The sequence below is a fragment of the Coturnix japonica genome, chromosome 5 (assembly GCF_001577835.2).
Source record: "Coturnix japonica isolate 7356 chromosome 5, Coturnix japonica 2.1, whole genome shotgun sequence".
Classification (NCBI taxonomy): Eukaryota; Metazoa; Chordata; class Aves; order Galliformes; family Phasianidae; genus Coturnix; species Coturnix japonica.
This window is the reverse complement of record NC_029520.1, coordinates 34,984,287-35,005,539: the sequence shown is the minus strand read 5'-3', so window position 1 is coordinate 35,005,539 and position 21,253 is coordinate 34,984,287. Positions and strand designations below refer to the sequence as shown.

Genomic DNA, 21,253 nt, shown 5'->3' with positions numbered 1-21,253 from the left:
GCAGTTTTCTCATAGGAAATATCTCTTCTTACCTGAGCTAGAGACGGTGTGAAACCCCATCAGGAACACGTGGGAGATGAGGAGCACGCAGCTCTGGTGAGGCAGCTCTGTGTGACTTAAAGATTCTACAAAGCACCTCTCACAGCCCGTACAGTTGCTGTAAGTTGCAGAATCCCTTGAGAACATGGGGTAGCACCCACAAGACTGCAAGCAACTGAGCCAAAGCCAAGTGGAGCTTCCTTCTGACCAAGGCCCTCTCCTGCCCAGGCAGCCCCTCCCTCAGCCCCCACCCCAGGCCTGCTGCTGCTCTGGCACTCCTTGCATGCACCAGCTGAGCCAATCAATTGATTGCATCAGCAGAAAGCGAGGCTGGGTGGTTTTTGTGTTTCGGGGTGGTTTGTTGCTGTTGTTGTTGCTTGTTGTTTTCCTTTTGTAAGGAGGCTGATGCAACTCAGAAGGGTGAGCCCAAGGAGTGCCAAGTGAACAGCAGGATGTTACAGCCAGGCCTGGGAAGTTGGGGTGGAAATGGCGGAAGGAGGTTTCCTCTTTCAGCTGTGATGACCTGTTCACTTCATGGCAGCACACCTCACATCTCCCAAAAATATAACGTCCCTAATATTACAGTCAGCTGTGAAGACTTTGCAAGATGTATTTGGATAAGAAAGGCGCAGCAAAATGGAAGGTCAACACCCTTCCAAATTTCCATCTGCTGCAGGGTTTCAGCTCCCACAGACATTTCAGGTGTCAGAAACCCTTTGAGTGCACTGCAGCTGAGCTTCCTGACCCAATCTATCCAGTTGCGTATGCTGTCCACACTACAAGCTGCTGTAGTCCCCACTGTGCTCCTTAGGTAGATTTTAACCTACACCACTCTGTACCATCTCAGTCCCCCTCAGTATCCATCCCTCTCCTTAGGATTTGGCCCAGGCTTTGCAGTTGAAGAGGACAGCCTCAATAGAGTTCCAGCTTTTTTCTTGCTTTGGGAACTCTTTCATAGTTTTGATGTTTGTTGTTTTTCAAACAAGAACACTGCTTTAACCATGAGATTTTAGCCTCACCAACACCAATCGGATTTGCACTGTAGGAAAGACTGAAGATCTGTAGTCTACTGACCTTCATACTACATTGCAAAGTCCACCTTTCACTCAAGCTTATGTTTAATGAGATGACACAGAAAGCCTAAGTAATGAGATGTAGTATTCAAGTGGATATAAACTGCACAAGCAAAGGCCTTGTCCAACCTGTCTTTTTCCTCCCTACCCTACCCCCTGTGCCTCACAGCTTCACCCCTTTGCCCTTGTTCTGACTCTTTCCTGATCCTCCCATCAGGTGACAATTTGAATTTTAAAGCCATTTACACTCCAAAAGGGGCATAATCAGAATTTTATCCCATACTTTTCTGATGTGACTTTTTTATTATGACATCAAGTACTGACCCATAATAAGGATGTAAATGCCCACTTTAATATCTATTACCAGTATCTGCAGATGCATATAAAATTATAGTATCACCACATAACTACATATTAACCTCTTGAGCTCCATGACAGACAAACTCTCCAGGGAACACTGTATTCCAATTTTCATTTACCAGCAGTAGTTCGGTGACAAGTAGTAGAAGTTGCACTCGTCTGTACCCCAAAACTCAAGGTACTTGTGAAATGACAGAGAACACTCACATTCTGAATACACCAGATCTGCTGCTTTCAGTTCCCAGATTTTTGTGATGATCATTTGATACCTTCCCATGAGCAAATACCAGAGTTGCATTTAAGTATGTATACACAGGTGGGATGTAGATTACCCGAAAACAATTTGTAGGTGTCAGCAGAACTGTGTCTGAGTCACACAGTAGTGTACAATTATTGCTTTAGAAGAGAAGGAATAAGGCGTACAGCATGTCATCTTAAATGCTTCTGCAGCACAAAATATGTACTTTTGTTCAGAAAGAGCCTATTTAGCACAGACATGTAGGTGCAGTGTGTAAGCAAGGGATAACACAGCCCACGGTGCTTTATAGCAATTATGGGGATACAACTGCAGCTACCTGCCCCATCTCACATGTTTTTTGTGGAAACTCCAACGGGTCAATGGCATTTGTTTATATGAGAAATTGGGTATTCAGCTGCAAATAGAGCCTGTTAACCACATCTGACACAAGAATTCTAATACATGTTGGAGAAAGGTAGAGGGTTTTATTCTTGGTTCAAGGAAAAGTGCTAATTTCTCCAAGATGGTTGGACTCCATGATCTTCAAGATCTTTACCAACCTGAGTGATTCTATGATTCTAAGAATACTGAGATTCAAAGGAGAAAACAGAACAAAACAGAGGACAGACAAAAGTCACTATGGTTCTTAATGCCTTTCTCCTCTCGATACAGTTCAGATAATTGACTCTGGCTCCTAAGGTGACCTTAGGGCGAAAACATGCAGAACTTCTGAGAAGTTACTTTCTACCCACCTGGGCACTGACAGGCAGCCTGTCGTTTATTAAATAACAGCTGGTTTTCTGCACTGTACAGTCATTGCTTTGGAGATTAGGGAAGAGACTCAGAAAGTGACACTTGAAATGTCCATGCAAGACATTAGCCAACAGTCATACTGGCCTACAGTAAAAGTAAAAGTATATGAAGATATACTTCAGGTAAAAGTATATGAAGAGCAACTGCTCAAGACCAAGTTTTCACCTACCTATTTCTCTTTCTTGAGTTGTAGTAGATTAGATACTTCATAGCAGATCTTCTGCCATACTACGCACTTGGGTTGCTCTTCCTTTTTCAATTCCTTTGAAGTCCAGGACCCAGGGAGAAAGCATATTTTTGGAAGCTAGAATATCCTGTAAAGAAGTCCCAACACAAAGGGAATACATACCAACAATCCCTAGTGTAAAAATAAATTTTATAGTTGTAAATATACATACATACACATGTATATCTGGATACAGACAGAAATAATAAAAAATGAAGAAATGAACTGTTACCCTAATTCATCCCTTTGTGCGTAACATTACAGAGTTAAATCAAATCAGCACGCAGTTTATTTTCAATCGGAATCCAGCTTCACTGAGCACCAAACACACACCTCTGGGGAGGGGAAGGCCAACAACTGGAGGAGATACGGTCTTACCCATTTACTGCTAAAGGCAGAAAAACAGAGTTATTGTTATGAATGCAAGTGACCAACTGCCTTGGAGATATACTTGCTTGTTGCCATCTCTATGATGCCTGAGAAGCAAGAAGTGTCTAAATGAAGGAGAAAAAGCAAAACCCACGCAGTTGTACAATGAGTGAATCAAAGCTGTCCCACACTGATGGAGGCAGAAACCCAATAGGAAAGGGGAGAACCCCCAACTGCTTGACTACATTGTACTGTTCACGCAGAGGGGCTGACTGTACTATTGAGAGCAATGCTCTTCAAATATGATGCTGTTTTAAAGATATTTTATACATTCCATGTGTTTTTGTCTTCCTAAGGGCAGCACCTCCAGAATATAATGTGCATAAGCTCTCCCTCTTGTTCTCATCCTCAGGTATCTCCCTGTTGTTCCCTCGCCTGGATCGAATGAAATGAATGTAGTGTAGCAGTTTGAAACTCTGTATTTCTTTTCATTAAAAAACAACCATCAAGTATCTGCCCTTACTGGAAAATTGCTTGACTTCTGTAGAGAACAAATCTTGCACTCTCAAATGTGAAATATCTCTTAGAGGTGAGAAATCCTCCCTAAGTACGTAGTTAGTCTACTTGTATCCATGTATTTTCATCAGGTGTAGATTCTCTGAGGTGCAAAAGTATGAAACAAGCATGACCTGAAAAACACCAGCAGTAGAATAAAGCCATCACTATGATGGGACCCTACAGCCAGAACCGCACTACTGAAGTTACCAGCAGCCCTTCAAATAACAAGTTTCTGCCCTGTGCCTGTAAAACTAAGAGCATGTGACAAAAGGAAAAAACAAACAAAAAGTCAGCTTAGAAAAAGAAAATGAGTTAAGAAATGCCCCAATTATCAAATGAAATGTTTATTACTAAGAAACCAACAAAGGCAGGTGGAACACTGAAGACGCTCTTAACTAACTGTGAATATCCGACTGTGTTTTGATTATTACCCACAGCTGATCATGTTTGCTGAACTGGGGCACTTCCCATAAGAGATTCTATTCTTAAGAGCTCTATTCTACTTCCTCCCAACAAAAATCAGAATGTTTCACCAGAAACACTTCTCAGCTCTTACAGGTGCAGCTTGAAGGTGAGAGGGGAAAATCACCAGCTCTACAAACTGGAAAACAAATCAAACAACCAACAAACAACCTGCATATAAGATTAAGAACTTGAAGCAAGCGGCTTCCAAAGGATCTTGACCATTGTTTTAACAACGTTCCATCAGCTCAAGCTTCTGGCAACAGTTAATGTAGGAGGAAACTGCTTCATTCCTCACACAAGCATGCAAAGCTATCAATTTAGGGACATAAATGCATGCAAGAGAAAATTCAAAGTCCACTGCTAATTTGATCTTTGAAGCTGCTGCTCTCATAGTAAAATATAGTGATGTAAATCAGCCTTAAAAGGATGCTACTTTTGGCAAAATGAATATATATCCATTAAAATATCAATTGAGACTGACCCACTCGTTTAAATGAAATCTTTTCTGGGACTTGGCAAATCCAAAGCGGTGACTTGGAAGTGAAAGGATACTTAAGAAACTCTGGAATCATTTCAAGCTCCAAACAGGAAGCGTCACGATTGCCCAGACATGATATCATGGCTAACTAGGAAACAAACAAAAATTACTGAGCAAAGAATGGACGTGATGAGTTACCTCAAATCCTTCAGCCGAGCTTGCAATTCGAAGGAAAAAAGCATCATCAATTCCTACAGACTCTCAGGTTGCAGTCTATATTTAAGGTATTTAAGGGAACAGACGAAGAAGCATAAAGATTCTGAACAATTACCATTCTGTAAATCTACTTGGATGTCACTGAACCTTTTCCCCCACTCTCAGCTCACTTTGTATCAGATACAACAAATCTTTCATATATTGATTTTATTTCCAGTTTCTATAATTGCAACACAGATTCTGCAAGGCCCTTTTTTCAGATAATATATGTTTAAGACAAAAGAATACAAACAAGAAGCCTGTTTACATTACCCCCAAAACAGACTCCTAAGTACCCAGAATCCAATACTTACTATGCAGTTAAATCTTATGACCACATAAAGCAGTTGTGACATATACTATATGGCTCTTTAGAGTATAGCTGTTTGTGAACTACCTCCGAGTAAGCTGCCTGGGACAGAAGGGAAACAAAACTGATGGTGCATTGGCTAACTGTCTGGTGTTGCCAGATTTGAAAGATAATTCAAAGGCTTCACCCAGCTGCATGAATATGACTTCTATTGCAGTTATGGCACTGTTTGGGCAGCAAGGACTATATTTGGCTATACAAATATATGAAGCATGAATAGCAAGAGAGAAGATCTCCTGCTTCTGTAGAGAATACACTAAACTCAGTGCAGATGAATGTGGAATACTGGCGACATTCACGTTCATGGGGGAAAGGAACCAAAAGGCTGAATGACAAAGTTTTATACTGTGAAGCTTATGAAAAGTGACTGACAATAGGTTAATGGATTACAAGCACTTGTTGACTGCCAACAGATAGTTGTACACAACAAAGAAGCTAGTTGTAAAGGAAGAACAGGACTTTTCAATCTTGCTGAAAAAAGCATAGCAAGAAAGTGTCGGGATGCTGGTACTTTGGGAGAAGCACTATTCCAAGAAAAGATGCAATTTCTTAATAAGAAAAAATGGCTACCAAGGAAAATGAGCTAATCTTTGAAGTTTCTCAAGTCAGATTACATGTCCTTCTAGAAATGTAATTAAACCCAGTTGCAGAAGTACTACTGCTAAAAGGTTCGCAAAACGTTTTCTTCAGTCTTGAAGAAAGTTTCTATCTTTCTGAGACCAGACACTGGGGCTAACAGAAGGTAAAGGGAGGAATCACAACTCATTTGTTTTTAAGTAACTTCTAGGCATACAAGCTTGGGCAAGGTGAGAAACAGAATACCAAGCAGGGCAGACCTTTGACCTGACCTAGTGCTTCTTCTCTTTCGCTCTTCACCCCATTTTCTTCAGATCACAATTAAAACAGAACAGCTCTGCAAATCCCTGATCATCCTCAGAGCACTGGCAGCTCTGATTTAAGACAGTGAATACACTGGGTCACACATGCAGGGGTCAGCAATACTTTTTTGTGATTATTATTTGCAGGTATATATGTTTTGCATCTTTCTTTGATATTACTGAATGTATCAGCCCATCTTCCAATTTTACCAGTTCTGTGAGGTGGTACAAGCAGCCTCTTTTCCAGTTATGCCAGCTGACACATTCTTAACACACTGGAATCAGACGAACAGCCACATTTGCACTTGAGATGGAATTTTACCCCATCAAAGCTGGGAAGTGCATTTTGTCTCCACAAGTTGGTATACCTGACTGCAGGCTGCACATGCATGGGTACCCAGGCTTTAGTGACAGTTCAGTCTCATATGCTGGTGACACAGTTCACTTCCTTGAAGAACAAAATGCTTTGGTGTAGTTAAGACACTGTTCTTTCTCTATGCTGAATTCTGTTCTTGCGCTGGGTAAAAATTAATGGCCTCTGATAATTTTGCCTTCTTTATAGCAAGTAGTCCTTATGTTTTTTGCCCTAAGCAGCATCATCATATTTTTCCTGAATTTTATAGTACAAAACCAGAATGCCTCAATGCAAACACAAACAGGATTAGAATGCAGGAGACAAAGATACAACAATACAGTATCACAGTGAGAACAGAAGTTTGTTCTCCCTTGATAGTCTCCTGTAAAGGGCTATTAAAGCACATTTTCTGAACAAATGACACGTAGCAGGCTTTACTTTTGCTTTACTGAAATGTTCTCTGGCTAAGAAACTGATCCTGAAGACATCAAAGCAAAGTCCTTGTCTGCTTGACATAATTCCTTCTCAGTTTACAGGCATATACATCGTAGCATCTTCTTTCTTCAGTGCAGAGGGCAATTACAATAAAGAAGATTCTCAGTGACTGTTTTTCACCTATTTCCTTCTCAATCTCTGCCCACCGAGCAGCTGTCTGCAACATCCACCAAGTAACAGAGTGAGCTTCTACAGTCTGAAGGGCAGCACTAAGCATCTCAATATCATTACTCAGGAATGCTGGCAAGACACACCTCTGCGTAGTACAGTCATGAAGCTAATCTATCATTCAGTAGCACTAGTCCCAGCCTCTTATGAGCTTTCTCTCCAACTACTGTTTCCCTGCCTCCCTCACTCTTTACTATACCTTACCTTAAAATGGGGGGGTACCTTCCAGAGGGACCTTGACAGATTGAATGAGTAAGCAGACAAAAACTTCCTAAATCTCACCTAAAGGCAGGTAGAGGTTCTTGCATCTGGGACAAACTAGCCTTGTGTAAGACACTGGCTGAAGATCAACTGGAGAGGAAGCCAGATCTGGAAATAACTGGGGAGTCCTGGTGGACAAGAAGTGGAATACAAGTGAGTACTGCAAAACAACAACACACCTACTTCATTCATCTAAGAATGCTGCAAATATTGAAATCTGAATCAAGCTACTGAAGTATGATGATGAATTTAGATAAACACCCTGGAGTAATAAGATGGAACATGACATGTGATTCATTTAGGTTGTCTGCCAGTCAGGAGAATCAAATTTGATCAAGAGCCTGATCGACCTACAAATGGAGTCTAACACAGAAATACTAAAGAGAGGGCAGCTGCAAGAATTTGAGTCTCCCTTCAAACTTTCAGGAAGTTGCAGTGGCAGGAAACACTATTTATCAAGACAAGGCCTGCTAGAGTTGCTCTTCTGTAGTGCCAAAGGTACATTCAACCTTTAAAGGCAAGTAAGACCTCCTAGGGAGCTTACAGTCTAACTAAGGGCTTAATCAGATGAACAGCGTTACTGACCTCAATAGGAAAATCTGAAGATAATTTATCTCACAGTGCCCCCAGAGAAAAATCATGTCAAGTCTGGTGTCTCTCCCAAGAGTGAGAGAAAGGCCGTTAATTCCCTAAAACCCCCTAACAACTCTCATAAAAGTTTTTAAATTGTCCTTAGATTACAGGAAAAACAGAACTACTCCAAACAATATTGGAATAGATCATACAATATCAGAATAGTTGTAAAGAGGGGGAGCACAAAAGACCACCACTGAAAATTTCAACTAAATTGAAACAGGAGTGCATCTGTTGAATAGACTCAAATCAAGCGAAGTTTTGGAAGATCCTTCTTGAGATAAAAGCCTCTCTCAATTGCACAAATGCTCTTTTAGGGACCACTCCTTGTCATTAAGCTGCCTGCAGGTTAGGTAACAAGGTTCCCAAAACTAAAATTCATCTGAAGAAGGTGAAAATTCATCACAAGAAGGTGATGACCACCTTTGCCTTGAATGTGCTTACGAGTCCTACATAGACAAGAGCTTCAGTTCCAGACTTTAGGCCCTCACAGTGCTGAGACCTCTTCCACTGACTCCCAAGCACCACTGAACCAAGTGCTTAAAATACATAGTACGACAATCCAATAACTACTTCAAAACAGGAATACTCCTTTCTCCACAAAACCCCCACAGCCCGTCTCATAATCTGAACTGACCCCTGTACTTCGTTAGCAAGATAAAAGGGCTTTTCTTGATCTAAATAGTTCTAAAATGTACCGCTAACAACAACAACAAAAATATTTTGAGAGGGATTTGCATGGACAGATCTGACAGTTTGCTTGGGCTGCGAAATGTAAATCCAATCTGGATCCCTCCCCAAGAATAAGCAGGTATTAGGGGATCAGAGATAGGCAGCATGTCTGTAACATAAATGTATTTGTCAGTCTGCATGTAAACGGAGCCATTCCATATTTGTTTTGTATACGTTATGGCCATTTAACATTTTAATACATAATTAAATATAAAGTACCACCATATAGCCTTGCTATCAAATATGTCCCTCAGTTACTGATTTCTGAAACAGAGGTAAACACTGCAAAACAATTAAAACCACTGCAAAAAGAGTAAAAACAGTTCTAAGTGCACTTCCATATTCATTATGAATTTTAAAAGCTTTAACAGTCCTGTCTGAAAGCTCCACCCAGTGAGGAAAGTAAAAACAATGGTATGCATACAAATATATCATGTTTTTAAAGGACTTAAGAACCCGTGAGGTCACCGGTCCCTTGACACATGCTATGCAGGTATATATGCTAAAAATGAACTCCAAAATATGCTGCAAATAGCATAATTATAGAAAAGTGTAATGTGACCAAGAGTACAAGGAAAGTAGGGAGAAATCACTACCCACGTGTACTGCAACATAGAAGGTAACAGGACGACGTGGAAGCATTACATAGAGAACAGAATTTCTTCCGAGTATGCTTCAGAATAAAGTACAATCATCAGCAGGTGGAGACACCCCCAGCAGACAAAGCAGACAATACTTTTTGAAGGGAGCAAGAAACCTTAAATGTTTCTTCATTCAGCTGTTAACCTCAGTGGAAATGTGCTGGAAAATGCTGACAATCAGTTTTGAAGTTAAACACTGAGAGACAGAAGTTTGGTATATCCTCTAACATACTTCAAGCTTGTCAGAGGTCCAAGTTCCTTTCCGTGACATCAGTTTGCACGTTTATGTCCAACTGGTTCTTCCAAATCCTTGGAAGATTTAGAAAAGAACATGCAATACACAAGCAAGACGGAAGACATTTAGAACAAGAGAGAAAAAAAGGTCTAAGGGACCATGCTGCTAGTGGGCCATGGCAACCTCTGAATTGGCATGCACTGTACTTGTTTCATTAGAAGGAATATGACTCAAGTTCATACACACGGCCTGAAAACATTCTGCAAACACGGAATTCTGCTTACATATATCAACTTGGTATCATTCTAATTACCCAGCCAAGAAATCCTCCTGGCCTAGAAGAAAGCAGGGGGTGACTTTTGCCTCCTTGAGCAGCAGCGGGAACTTTCAGCCAGAAAATGCTAAATGCAGCAAACAAGCACAAAGTGAACAAAGATCCAAGATTTGAAACCCAAAAGATTCTGTACACAATCCAGCATGTATGAGTTGGCATCAGGTAAGGAGATGAACGCATAATAAATACAGCAATAGCAAGAACATTTTAAACAGTCACTGCAGTCCCAACGCTTGTTACCTGTTTTTAAACACAGATTCTGTCTGGATAATGGCGCACATCATGCGCCAATACTGAGGAATCTCCATCGCCAAACAAGATGTTTGGTGGAGACATACACCAGAGTCAAACACGTCCAAAATCCAGCAAGCTTTTACAGTTGCAGTGCTTCCTTTTGGCTGTATCCAGGGCTCTTCTCTGGCGGCATTTTAAAAAAGTTAGTGGAGCCAGCAATTGTGGCTTTCTCAGCTGCTGGTATTTTCCCTGTCCACTCAAGGTGCTGGGATCTCGGGGACGGCGGTGTTGCTGGTAGGTCTGACTCTGCAGCATCCACGTGCACAGATAAAGTTGCTGGAATATAAAATTGCAGAAAAGGGGAACAGAGGAAGGGAACAGGAAATTAAAAAATGTTAGAACAAGCGACTTCGTGGTAAACTCCTCATATACTTCAATACTTATAGATATGAGGGTTTTATTTATTGAGTTCCTGCCAGTTCTGCTCCCTCCAGGTTCTTTCAACATGAATGCTTGATGGCATTAGCATCGTTGCCCTGATGATTTCCACATTCCGAACTTTAAGTTCCATTTGTCAAAGTTCCTACTGAAAATCAAGAATTTCAAAGTCTCTGTAATACTGGCCATTTCCAGATTGCAAAGCTCAGTTAAAGAAGAAAACAGAGCTCACTGGTGCTGACAATACCATGAACCTCCACGTATATTCAATATGGTAAATCAGCCTATTCGAGCAAGAAGTTGCCTGCTATACTAGGTTAGAATCCATTCTTGTTTTCTCAACACGACCACTAGTTCAAAATGGAATAAGATATAATTAGCAGGGAAGATCTGCAGATCCACAGTTGAACTGAACAGTAACCCAAATTTCTCAAATGATTTTAAGAAACCTGGAGATATGACAGTTTACTGCCATTCTCAGTGTTCTGAATCGCAAGCAGAACAGAGGAAGATAAAAACAAGAAATTGTCAGAAGAGTCTTCTGGGCAACCACGGGTTTTTTTGAACAAGTAACTGATTCAGTACCCAGTATGTCACTTTTGCCTTGTATTCTCCCAACAGATAATAACTGTTTGTGTACTTTCTGTACAAGTTGACTCTGCTCTGTAATGAAAGAATGATAGAAAGGCCATAGCAAGCCTCAACTAGAAGACTTTGAAATTTACGTAAAAAGTTAGTATTGATGGCTGAGGCTTGTAGTTAATGCACTCAGTAGACCTGGAATCCAACATCCTTGGCCATCTAAAACAGTGAGTCATGCATCTACAACAACACAGCTGATAACACTACATGGCACGTTTTACTTTGAGCCTATTGATCCTCATCTGGAGGCCAGAGGAAATATGCAGAAAAAAACATAGCAAAACAAGTTAAAAACCCTTAAACTATTAATTAACCACCAACACTACACAAAGGACCCTCACTAGCACATTTGTGGTCTAATCTAACTAAGGGAAGACAGACACAACAACCTTCCTGAGATCCCTTTCAGACTAGAGAATAATTACAATAACAATAAGGAAATACACACTACTTCTCAGACCACTATGCCACTGAGGAAATCACACCAAAAACCTATCACAATGGAGTCTAGCACAACACAAGGACACCATTAGTGAATTCTGATGGCCCTAGTCCTAGATCACTGAAAGTCTGAAGGACCTTTATCACCACAGAGTTTCCTTCTATCTAGGCATTGGCTTTTGGTCCCTGAATTGGACAAGCTTTTGATCTAATCTAGTACAGCCAATGTTTCTCCAGATTTCCTTATCCTTTAGCCAAATTACCCCAGTTAGACTTTTGATTTTACCTTGTTAAAGCCTTATGCATTAGGAGTCACACACAGATGTACCATGCAGCACAGAAAGCACTAACTTTCACCTTCAGTCTCTCTCAACACTCACACAAGCGTATCAACTCATTTTTTATATTAATTGTTGTTTCCTGAAAAGCAAATGAATTTTCTGCCCATTTTTGCCTTTGTCTCACCACACAGGTCTTCTCCTAAAATGTTATTTTTCAGCAAGTCGGTTGTGATATTCAGGCTAGTTAACCTCAAACTGTGGCAAATAATGGAAATTTAATGCTACAATGATAAAGATTGTGGCATTTCTGCTATGGTAGTTTATGTTCTTTGACGTTCATACAGAAGTCTCTAACAAAACATAACTACAAACCCTTAAGTACAGTCAGAAAAGCATGTGAGAAGACAACAGAATAAACTTAGTTTGCTTGGGTCTCAAGTAAACATATCACCATCTCCTTTCTCTCATTCCTGCAACTAGAAAGAAGCCGGCATCCACATCCCATATTCCTTTTATTAGCATCTTCTGATTTCAGCCAAATTCAACTCAAAACTTTCAGTGGATGACGGTGGCGGGGGAGGTGACAGGGGAAGATTTGTAGCTGCATGTTTAAGAAAGAAGCTAAATTCATCACAATGACAGGGGAGAGTGTTGGCAGAGATTTGAGCTATTTATTCTTTTAGGAAAATCCTATAAAGAATGACACGAGGAAGCCTCTATCTGCAGTCTTGTTCATCACACTGGTGAGGAGTCCGATAACAGATGTATGCAGTAGCGTGATTTAGTGCCGGGAGCTGGCCCCTGATGTGTATTAATACAGCGGCAAAGCGGAACGAGCCCCTCTTCATCACTCATCTCTATAAAAGAGGTGGAATCTGAGATGGCCCGATGTTCGGCAGAGCAAGCCCATTTGTTCTGCTGACTGATGGAGCCAGCTCAGGCTGTGTCCTTCACCTCCATGGGGCACTCAGGTTGCAAAAAAGGAGATCACTGAAGCAGGACCTGGTCAACAAGTGAGACGAGCACAGTTGGACTCTGCTAAGAAGCTATTTAAAAGTGAAGAAATCCAGCACGGTATTTCTGCAGTGGCAGGCATGGGCCTGCATTTTGATTCACCCGTGTTCCATCTTTTGCAAAAGGAATGAGACACTACAAACAGAAAGAGCCTCTGCAGGGAGAAAACGAGGCTGCCATGACTCCTCGGGGACAGGGAAATTCAGCATATGACATCTATGCTGTGATACGTAGGTGTACGCAAGGCAAAAAAAAACTGCATCTGTCCCACCAACATCCAGCAAGCATAAGATGCTTCAGTTAATTCTGCATTACTGCAGAGTAATTCTGTGTTATTTCTTTAGGCAATAATAATAATAATAATAATTCTGCAGTCAGAGCATGGAAATAATATCAAGTTTCAGACATTTCCAAGTTATGTGCCCAGGTTGTGCTCCAGCTGCAACTGAGAGACTGCTGTATAAAGTCAGCAAGGACACAGCTTCAGTTATCCAATCACAGAAGCTTCTTTCTGCAAGTACTGTAGAAAAGCCTGTCCATCTGTTAACGTTGCTGGAGATGTTTCTAATCAGGTTTGAAGGCAGAGATCTTTGCCATTTCTGACCATAAAAGATCTTGCAGCAGTTTTCTCTCCAAGATCAACACAAGCATCTTGTCCAGATTCCACAGCTACACTCTCCTTCCTTAAGTTCTAACACTTCATTTTATCCCACTCCTCCCTGAAAGACTATCAGACCTCTGTGCTATTTTCCACTGCTGAGTTCCAGTCCAGATGGAGATTCAGTTCCGTGAAAAACGTTTGTCTAATCAAATACAACTTTCATAATATTTTGAAAGATACAGGCATAGAAATAGAAGCTCTCCTATAGAATGTAAGCAGCAATGCAGCACAGAAATTACACTCTGAACTAAAAAGTAGACAGACAAGTAAAAGTGTCTAATCATAATGAGACATCAGCATGCCAAGAAAACCAAGTATACTAAGAACTAAAGGTCTGTGGCTACCGATATACAACTTTACAAATCCTTTCACTGTAGAAGTCTGAATACCACGGGATACTCAGAAGCTAGAAAAGGACATCCTAAATAAACAGTCAATAACAAGTAATGCTTTCATTGAGCAACAGATTATTAATTTACGTGTTCTTGTACCTTCTGTTTTAACACAGAACCTTTCAGACATTCTCCAATCCAGATCTCTGACCTGGAAAGATGGCACAACTTTCCTCCCTATTCCATTATTCTATTTTCTATCCACCTGACCTACAAAGAAACCCACCATACCTCACTCTTCCAATTAATCACTAGTTTCTTTGGTCTTTATGGTTTTCACATCGCCATTTTCCAGTCAGCTCAACCAGCTCTTTGTTACTGGATTGTACAGTGTCTGAATGAGCTAGCTGGGAGGACACTGGCCATTTAGTAGCAGGAGAAACGTTACAAGTGATAAAGAATTCTCCTAAAACCCTCTGTGTTCTGCAGATGAATAAACCATTTTTAACCACTACAACCTCAGACTAAAAAATGTGACTGTTTTAAGCTGCAGCAGTAGGACAACTCCAAGTGAATACAGCTCTTCTCACTGAGTGACCACACAAAAATTGCCTGACTTCTCCTCCTCCTGCAAAGTGCCTTGAGGCACGCTGAAAAAGGGCACCAAAGCCGCCAGCTGATATCAACCCAAAACCAGAGGAACACGCTCCTGCATACTGATCTGCTGCATAATTTAGGAACTGTAGAAAGAACACTTTTTGACAAAACAGGTTATTAGCTACCACACAAAGAAGCACTGAGCTCTGATAGCTTACCACAACTGCATTATTGGGAAGCTTTTCACACTATGCAAAAAACACACGACGTTTTCTAACTAGCTGCCTTTCTCTCCCATTTTTTTAGTTTCAAACTGAGGTAATGCTGTTTTCCACTACTCTGACTCTGGCACTCTGCCCAAGAGGGACACGACTTTAGAAATGCTGACACACACATAAATCCAGGCTACCTGGCGTTGGGCTGGACATGGAGGCTGCAGCTGGCTTTCGTTTCCTCTTGATGTCCCTTGAGCATGGTGGTCCCAGGTGTACATTTGCTTGCCTACAGAGAAATTAAAACAGCAAATTAAACTCCATTCCAGTGTCACCTTCCCACAAGATTCTGTCCGATCATCTCCAGCCCTTCTCTGCATTGGTCTCTTAACCAGCAACCAAAGTGAATCACAAGGCTCTCAGGGAAGTTTCCCCTCACACATTTTGTTACCATACCATTACGCTTCTATGAGGAGTGTGAGGTGCTTACGCTGCATAAAGACTGGAACCACACATATTTTGACAAATTATAGATGATATCCTTCCGTGTCTTTAAAACTTGCAATTTTTATTCCTTTGTTCCAGAATGTTTATCCAAGTGCTGAAAACTTTCTCAAGTTGTTTTTTTACAAGGTAACAAGAGGCAAAGATCATAGCTTCATATTTCCACGCCAAATTCTACTTCAAAAAGGTATATTTGTAAATACATACAATTTAGGAAGCTGAATTCTTGCAACTATGAAGTTTGCTGCTGCAGTTACACAGAACACTGTACAGAGAGCACACAAAAAAAAATCCACATACAAGTCAAACTTAATTGTTTGAATGCTGCTGGGTCTACATACCTACCTGTAACAAGTACACAGTCACAAAATAAGAAAGAAAACAAGAACATAGCTATCATTCCAGACTCTCAACTAAAATTCCCAAGTTCTACATGATTTGTCGTCTTAGTTGGACATTAAGGCACAGCTTAGAATTTTTTTTGCTTGTGATAAGTTTCACTGAGGGCCAATTTTTCACATCCATCATTTCTGGGAGCTCTTAACAATACAGTGAAACAGAAACCTCCTTGCAGCATGAACTAAAGGCTCTAAAAAACACCAGCACACCTGGAGACTGCATGTGAAAATCCCATGCTTCTACACATAAAAGAATAACTTGTAAGTTACCCCATGTAAACTAAAAATTGCTTTTGCAAATAACTGTAATGGTGGCCATACGGTATTTTAGCACACTCTTACAATGCATTCTCAACCATTTAAGCACACATAAATAACGAAAAGATGGACTAATCCAAGTGGAACTTCAGGTTTCTCATTCAGCATCAATATTATAAAATAATACTACCAACCAGATGACTATGTAGTTATATATGATAATCCAAATCTTATTACATAATAATAAAAAGGTTAACTTATTCTTATGAGCTTACCCCAACATTAGGCAGCTGATCCTTTCTGAAGAACCACTACATACTACAGAAGAAGTACGCACAATCAATTCCAGGGGACTTTATGCAATCCACTTTACAAATGTTATAGCTGGATTTAGAATAAGGGCTCCTGGTTCTCAGAGCCACGCTCAAACCACACCTACCCTTACCTCACAATTGCAAAAGAGAATGAGAAAAGAAGAAAAGGGAGAGAATCTCATAATTCTTTATTGTACTGAAAATAAAGGCACATTGTACTCCAGCTGGAGACACAAGGACACTGAATCTAGCAGCCCTACCTCTAACATACAAAGGCTCAGAGGTTATAAATAGTCTCCATCACACGTATTTCATTCAGGTTTATCCCTTATTGATCACCCACGCTCTAGTTAGTAAATCAGTAACCTATTGATTACTCACTGGCTCTGACTGCCCTGGTGGTAAAAGTGTCAGTTTCAAGTGGTTGGTGCACTTTGCAGGCACTGTAAATCCACGTACAGGGAATCTCCAGACTGTAGGTACTTTGGGAGAGGGAGAAATGAAACAATGCACAAAGAAATGATACACTTCATTAAAACATGGGCAGGAAGGGCATCCATGTTACAATTCACGAAATGAGCATTTTCTGGTAGATACCATACTACTGGTGTTACACTGTTAAGAGAAGAAATTGGTGAATCCCAGTTGTCCTCATTTCAGCTGGGGTATATATTACCTTCTTGCTAGTAGCTGGTATGGAACTGTGCTCTGGATTTAGGATGAGAAAGATGTTGATAACATCTGATGTTTTGGTTTAGTCCTTACTAACTCAAGTCATTTTCAGCTCCTTGCGTTACCCTGACAATGATGGGCTAGTGGTGCACAAGGAGCTGGGAGGGGACACAGCCAGGACAGCTGACCCACACTGGCCAAAGGGATATGCCATACCATATGGTATGGTAATGGGTATGCACAGCACACCATGTCACAGCAGACAGATGTTAACTATAAAGAGTGAAAAATCTGTGTCACGATGCAACTATGAATTAGTTCTTCTGCAAAATGTAGATTTAAACAACAACTCTGAACAGGTTAAATGCAACTCAGAGATAGAACTGAATGGGGCCAAGAGGAAAGGATGGCAGAAAATACACACTGTAGCACTGTCACAAGCCTCCTTGTAAAGAAGTCAGAGGCACTGAGCATTGTGGAATGACAGATTTGAGGCTAAACTAGGAAGACACAATGGTATTTAATCTGGTTTTACTGGCTTTCTATTTCTTCTGCTAGGGTTCTATATTTTGTTGAACGCTGCACAAACAGTAACAAGGAAAAAACTGTCTAATTGGACAACAGCTGGTGGGTCATAAGAAAAAAAAATTGCAGAGCTAAATCCCCATTAAATCTGGTAGTCAACTGGGCACTAACATGGAAATCAACCTCAGTCTAGAGAGGACTGAAATTCTGCCTCAGGAAGAGAAAAAACTGAACACACGTGGAGAGAGAAAGCAGGCTCCAAAATGAAGCTTCCCTGGTAGCTGCAATACATCCAGCTCACACCTCATCTTCTTATTGACAGGAATTAGCGAATGGGAAATTACACATGTAGAAAAAAATGGTTTTATATTAAAAAAAATGTATAGTTTCTTTCTGGACATGTCTATATGTACATAAAATACACCTCAATCTCAAAACAGAAGTCTCTGAAAACATCCTGCAAAAACAACTGCAACAGTCTGTGTCCTTCTTGGAAACAGGTGGTATATCACACACATTTCTTGCTGTAATCTCATATTATTCAGTTTCTCTGCTGACAACCTCTGGAAGAAGCAAAACAAGTGGACTATATAGAGAAAATTAGGTAGCCATCAATCTGCTGTCACACAAACAAGGGGTGTTATTATCCTCATGTTAAAATAAACGTTCAGCAGAGACAGCATCTAACAAGGGCACTACTGCTAAAAAAATGCCGCACAGTCCAAGTGCTGCTGCTGAGACGCTATATTCCCAGCAACCGTAGGCCAAATGAAACATTCTTCCTCTGAATCTGGAAGCGCTGTTACCTGAGGTTTATGGTGGCACAGCAGAATCACCAGGTTGTGGCCTGAACCAATGGTTGAGCACCAGGTGAGAAGGTGTGGCTAACCCAGGGAGCTCAGGTGCAAGCAATGCACCTGAGTGACCAGAAGGGGTGGAGCTTGGATCCATCCCTCTTCAACATCCTGTAAAGGTTAGCAGTGAAGGAGCAGCATCTCCCCGGACAGAGATTGCACTCCTCCTGAGCCATTGCTGGCCACCAAAAGAAGTGAGCTAATTTTCCTTCTTGGTTATCTCCTATTGCTATACAGCGGTTGTATCTCAGTAAGAAAAAAAAAAAGGAAAAAAATGGGATGAATGTACCTAAAGCAGACGATGGAAAAACACATGTATAGACATCTCAGGAAGATTAAGATGTGTGGACAGGCTGCATGGAATAAACTGGATACTGTCCTGATCAAGTGGGACAGCATGGAATTATGAAAATTCATTCAATCATTCCGCTACCTCAGGACAGGCCTGACATTGCAGGCAATGTATACTTCCATATGCTTGAATAAGAGGCAGAAATGCCAGGATCTCTGTACAGATACAAAAGAATGAGATTTACAATAGACACACATATTTCTAGAGCTGGAACGTTCTACAGATGTCCTTCAAATCTCCATCTGCATCATCTACTTGTCACCTAGGGAGGAATAATTGCATGCACCAGTACAGGTTGGGGGATGACCTGCTGGAGAGGAGCTCTGCAGAGAGGGACCTGGGTGTCCTGGTGGACGACAGGCTGGCCATGATCCAGCAGTGTGCCCTTGTGGCCAAAAAGGCCAATGGTATACGGGGGTGTATTAAAAAGAACCTACCTGAAAGAAGGTTGTGGTTTCCAACCTTGGTGATTCTATGACTCTGTGAAGTTCCCTACAAGTGGAGTTCAAGGTAACAATTCTTTTCAGATTGTTCTTTCTCCCAGAGAGGTAAATGGGTAGAAAGGAATGAAGGGAAGGATCACTTGGGCTGTCCATGCAAGTCTCGTCTTGCTTGCTTTTAACAGCCAGCATCGTCAAGCAGAAACCTTAACAGACAAGACATGATTAGCAAACGCTTTTGTGCTCTTAAAGGAGAGTAATTATAGGCATGTGAAAAAAGGAAGAGATCCCTGAGGTACTCTTACTTGCATGCCTCCCGAGAGGCAGCAGGGCCATTAAAAATTCCATGATGAAGAGGAAAAACAGCCTGGGAACAGCCAGGAGGCAATACAGCAAATTAATACACCAGTTGTCCCTTGGGAGGACTGTAAGAATACAGGAAACTCTCCTCGCTTCACAAAATAAAATTATACCACTAATGATAACAGTCACCACACACACAAAACTGCTTCTAATGATGGGTGTGAAATTCCCACTGCTATGCACACACTTTGAATGAATCTCTTCTCATCACAGATATAAAGCAAGAAAGGTAATCTTGGTAGTGTACAATTCATACTGCCGTTCAAATAAGACTTCCCAAGGAACCTTCCACATAGAACCTCTTTGACAATGAAAAGCCTTTCTTGATCTGTGCTCAGGACTTCAGCTAACAGCTCTGCCTAAATTAATCACTGTGTGACTCCAGATGAAGTACACCAAAATCTATCACAGAGGCAAAGAAAACACTTCTGTGGCACAGAACAGACTCTGGCTGGTAGCTACGCTTCCACTGGACATATTTGTTTAGTGGACATGGTGGGGAGGGGCTGGCAGTTGGACCAGGTGATCTTCAAGGTCTTTTCTAACCAAAACGATTGTGTGATCTGTGCTAGAGGGAACTCAACAGTGAGGTAATCTTCCACTGCACAGAGGGCATGAGATTAAACAAACTGGATATCCATAACATCAAAACAGGATTTTCACCCCAGGGATCAGTGCTGGGGCCTGTCCTCTTCAATATCTTTATTGATGACCTGGATGAGGGCATCAAGTGCACACTAAGTAAGTTTGCAGATGACACCAAATTGGCTGAGAGTGTGGATCTGCCTGGGGATAGCGAGGCCCTATAAAGGGATCTGGACAGGCTGGAGAGCTGGGCTGAAGCCAATGGGATGAGGTTCAACAAGACCAAATGCCATGTCCTGCACTTCGGCTACAACAACTCCGGGCGACGCTACAGGCTTGGGGCAGAGTGGCTGGAAGACTGCATAGAGGAAATGGACCTGGGGGTACTGATTGATGCTCAGCTGAACATGAGCCAACAGTGTGCCCAGGCGGCCAAGAAGGCCAATGGCATCCTGGCTTGCATCAGAAAGTGTTGCCAGCAGGAGCAGAGAGGTGATTGTCCCCCTGTACTCAGCACTGGTGAGGCCGCATCTCCAGTACTGTGTCCAGTTTTGGGCCCCTCACTGCAAGAAAGACATTGAGGCCCTGGAATGTGTTCAAAGGAGGTCAACAAAGCTGGTGAGGGGTTTGGAGCACAGGCCATATGAGGAGCAGCTGAAGGAGCTGGGAATGTTCAGCCTGGAGAAGAGGAGGCTCAGGGGAGACCTTGTTGCTCTATATAACTTCCTGAAGGGAGGTTGTAGTGAGCTGGGGGTTGGCCTCTTCTCTCGTGTAATCAGTGATAGGACTAGAGGGAATGGTTCCAAGCTGTGGCAGGGGAGGCTCAGGCTGGACATTAGGAAATATTACTTCTCAGAAAGGGTGGTCAGGCACTGGAATGCACTGCCCAGGGAGGTGGTGGAGTCACCGACCCTGGGGGTGCTCAAGGAGCGACTGGATGTTGTGTTGAGGGACATGGTTTAGTGGGAGCTGTTGGTAATAGGTGAACGGTTGGACTGGATGATCTTTTAGGTCTTTTCCAACCTTGATGATTCTATGATTCTCTAACACATTTCACATCACTCTCTGGGCATTAGCCTTCCCCACCCTATTCTGACACATTTCTAAGTAGAGTTTCTCCAGGACTGATAGAACTTGCTAAAAAACAAGCTATGGTAACT

At 41.6% G+C, this 21,253-nt stretch overlaps 1 protein-coding gene across 2 annotated transcripts in view; it reads right to left on the bottom strand.

Moving 5' to 3' along the window:
• Positions 1-1,442: 1,442 nt before the first annotated feature.
• Positions 1,443-21,253, bottom strand: part of GPATCH2L (G-patch domain containing 2 like) — a 38,584-nt gene continuing 18,773 nt past the window's right edge. For both annotated transcript variants that reach the window (XM_015865153.2, XM_015865154.2), the window contains exons 9-10: positions 15,026-15,117; positions 1,443-10,546 (exon numbers count right to left, since the gene is read on the bottom strand). In XM_015865153.2, coding sequence (XP_015720639.1) covers positions 10,350-10,546; positions 15,026-15,117 — 289 coding nt within the window. In that variant the 3' untranslated portion in view covers positions 1,443-10,349. The remainder of the gene's footprint in view (positions 10,547-15,025; positions 15,118-21,253) is intronic.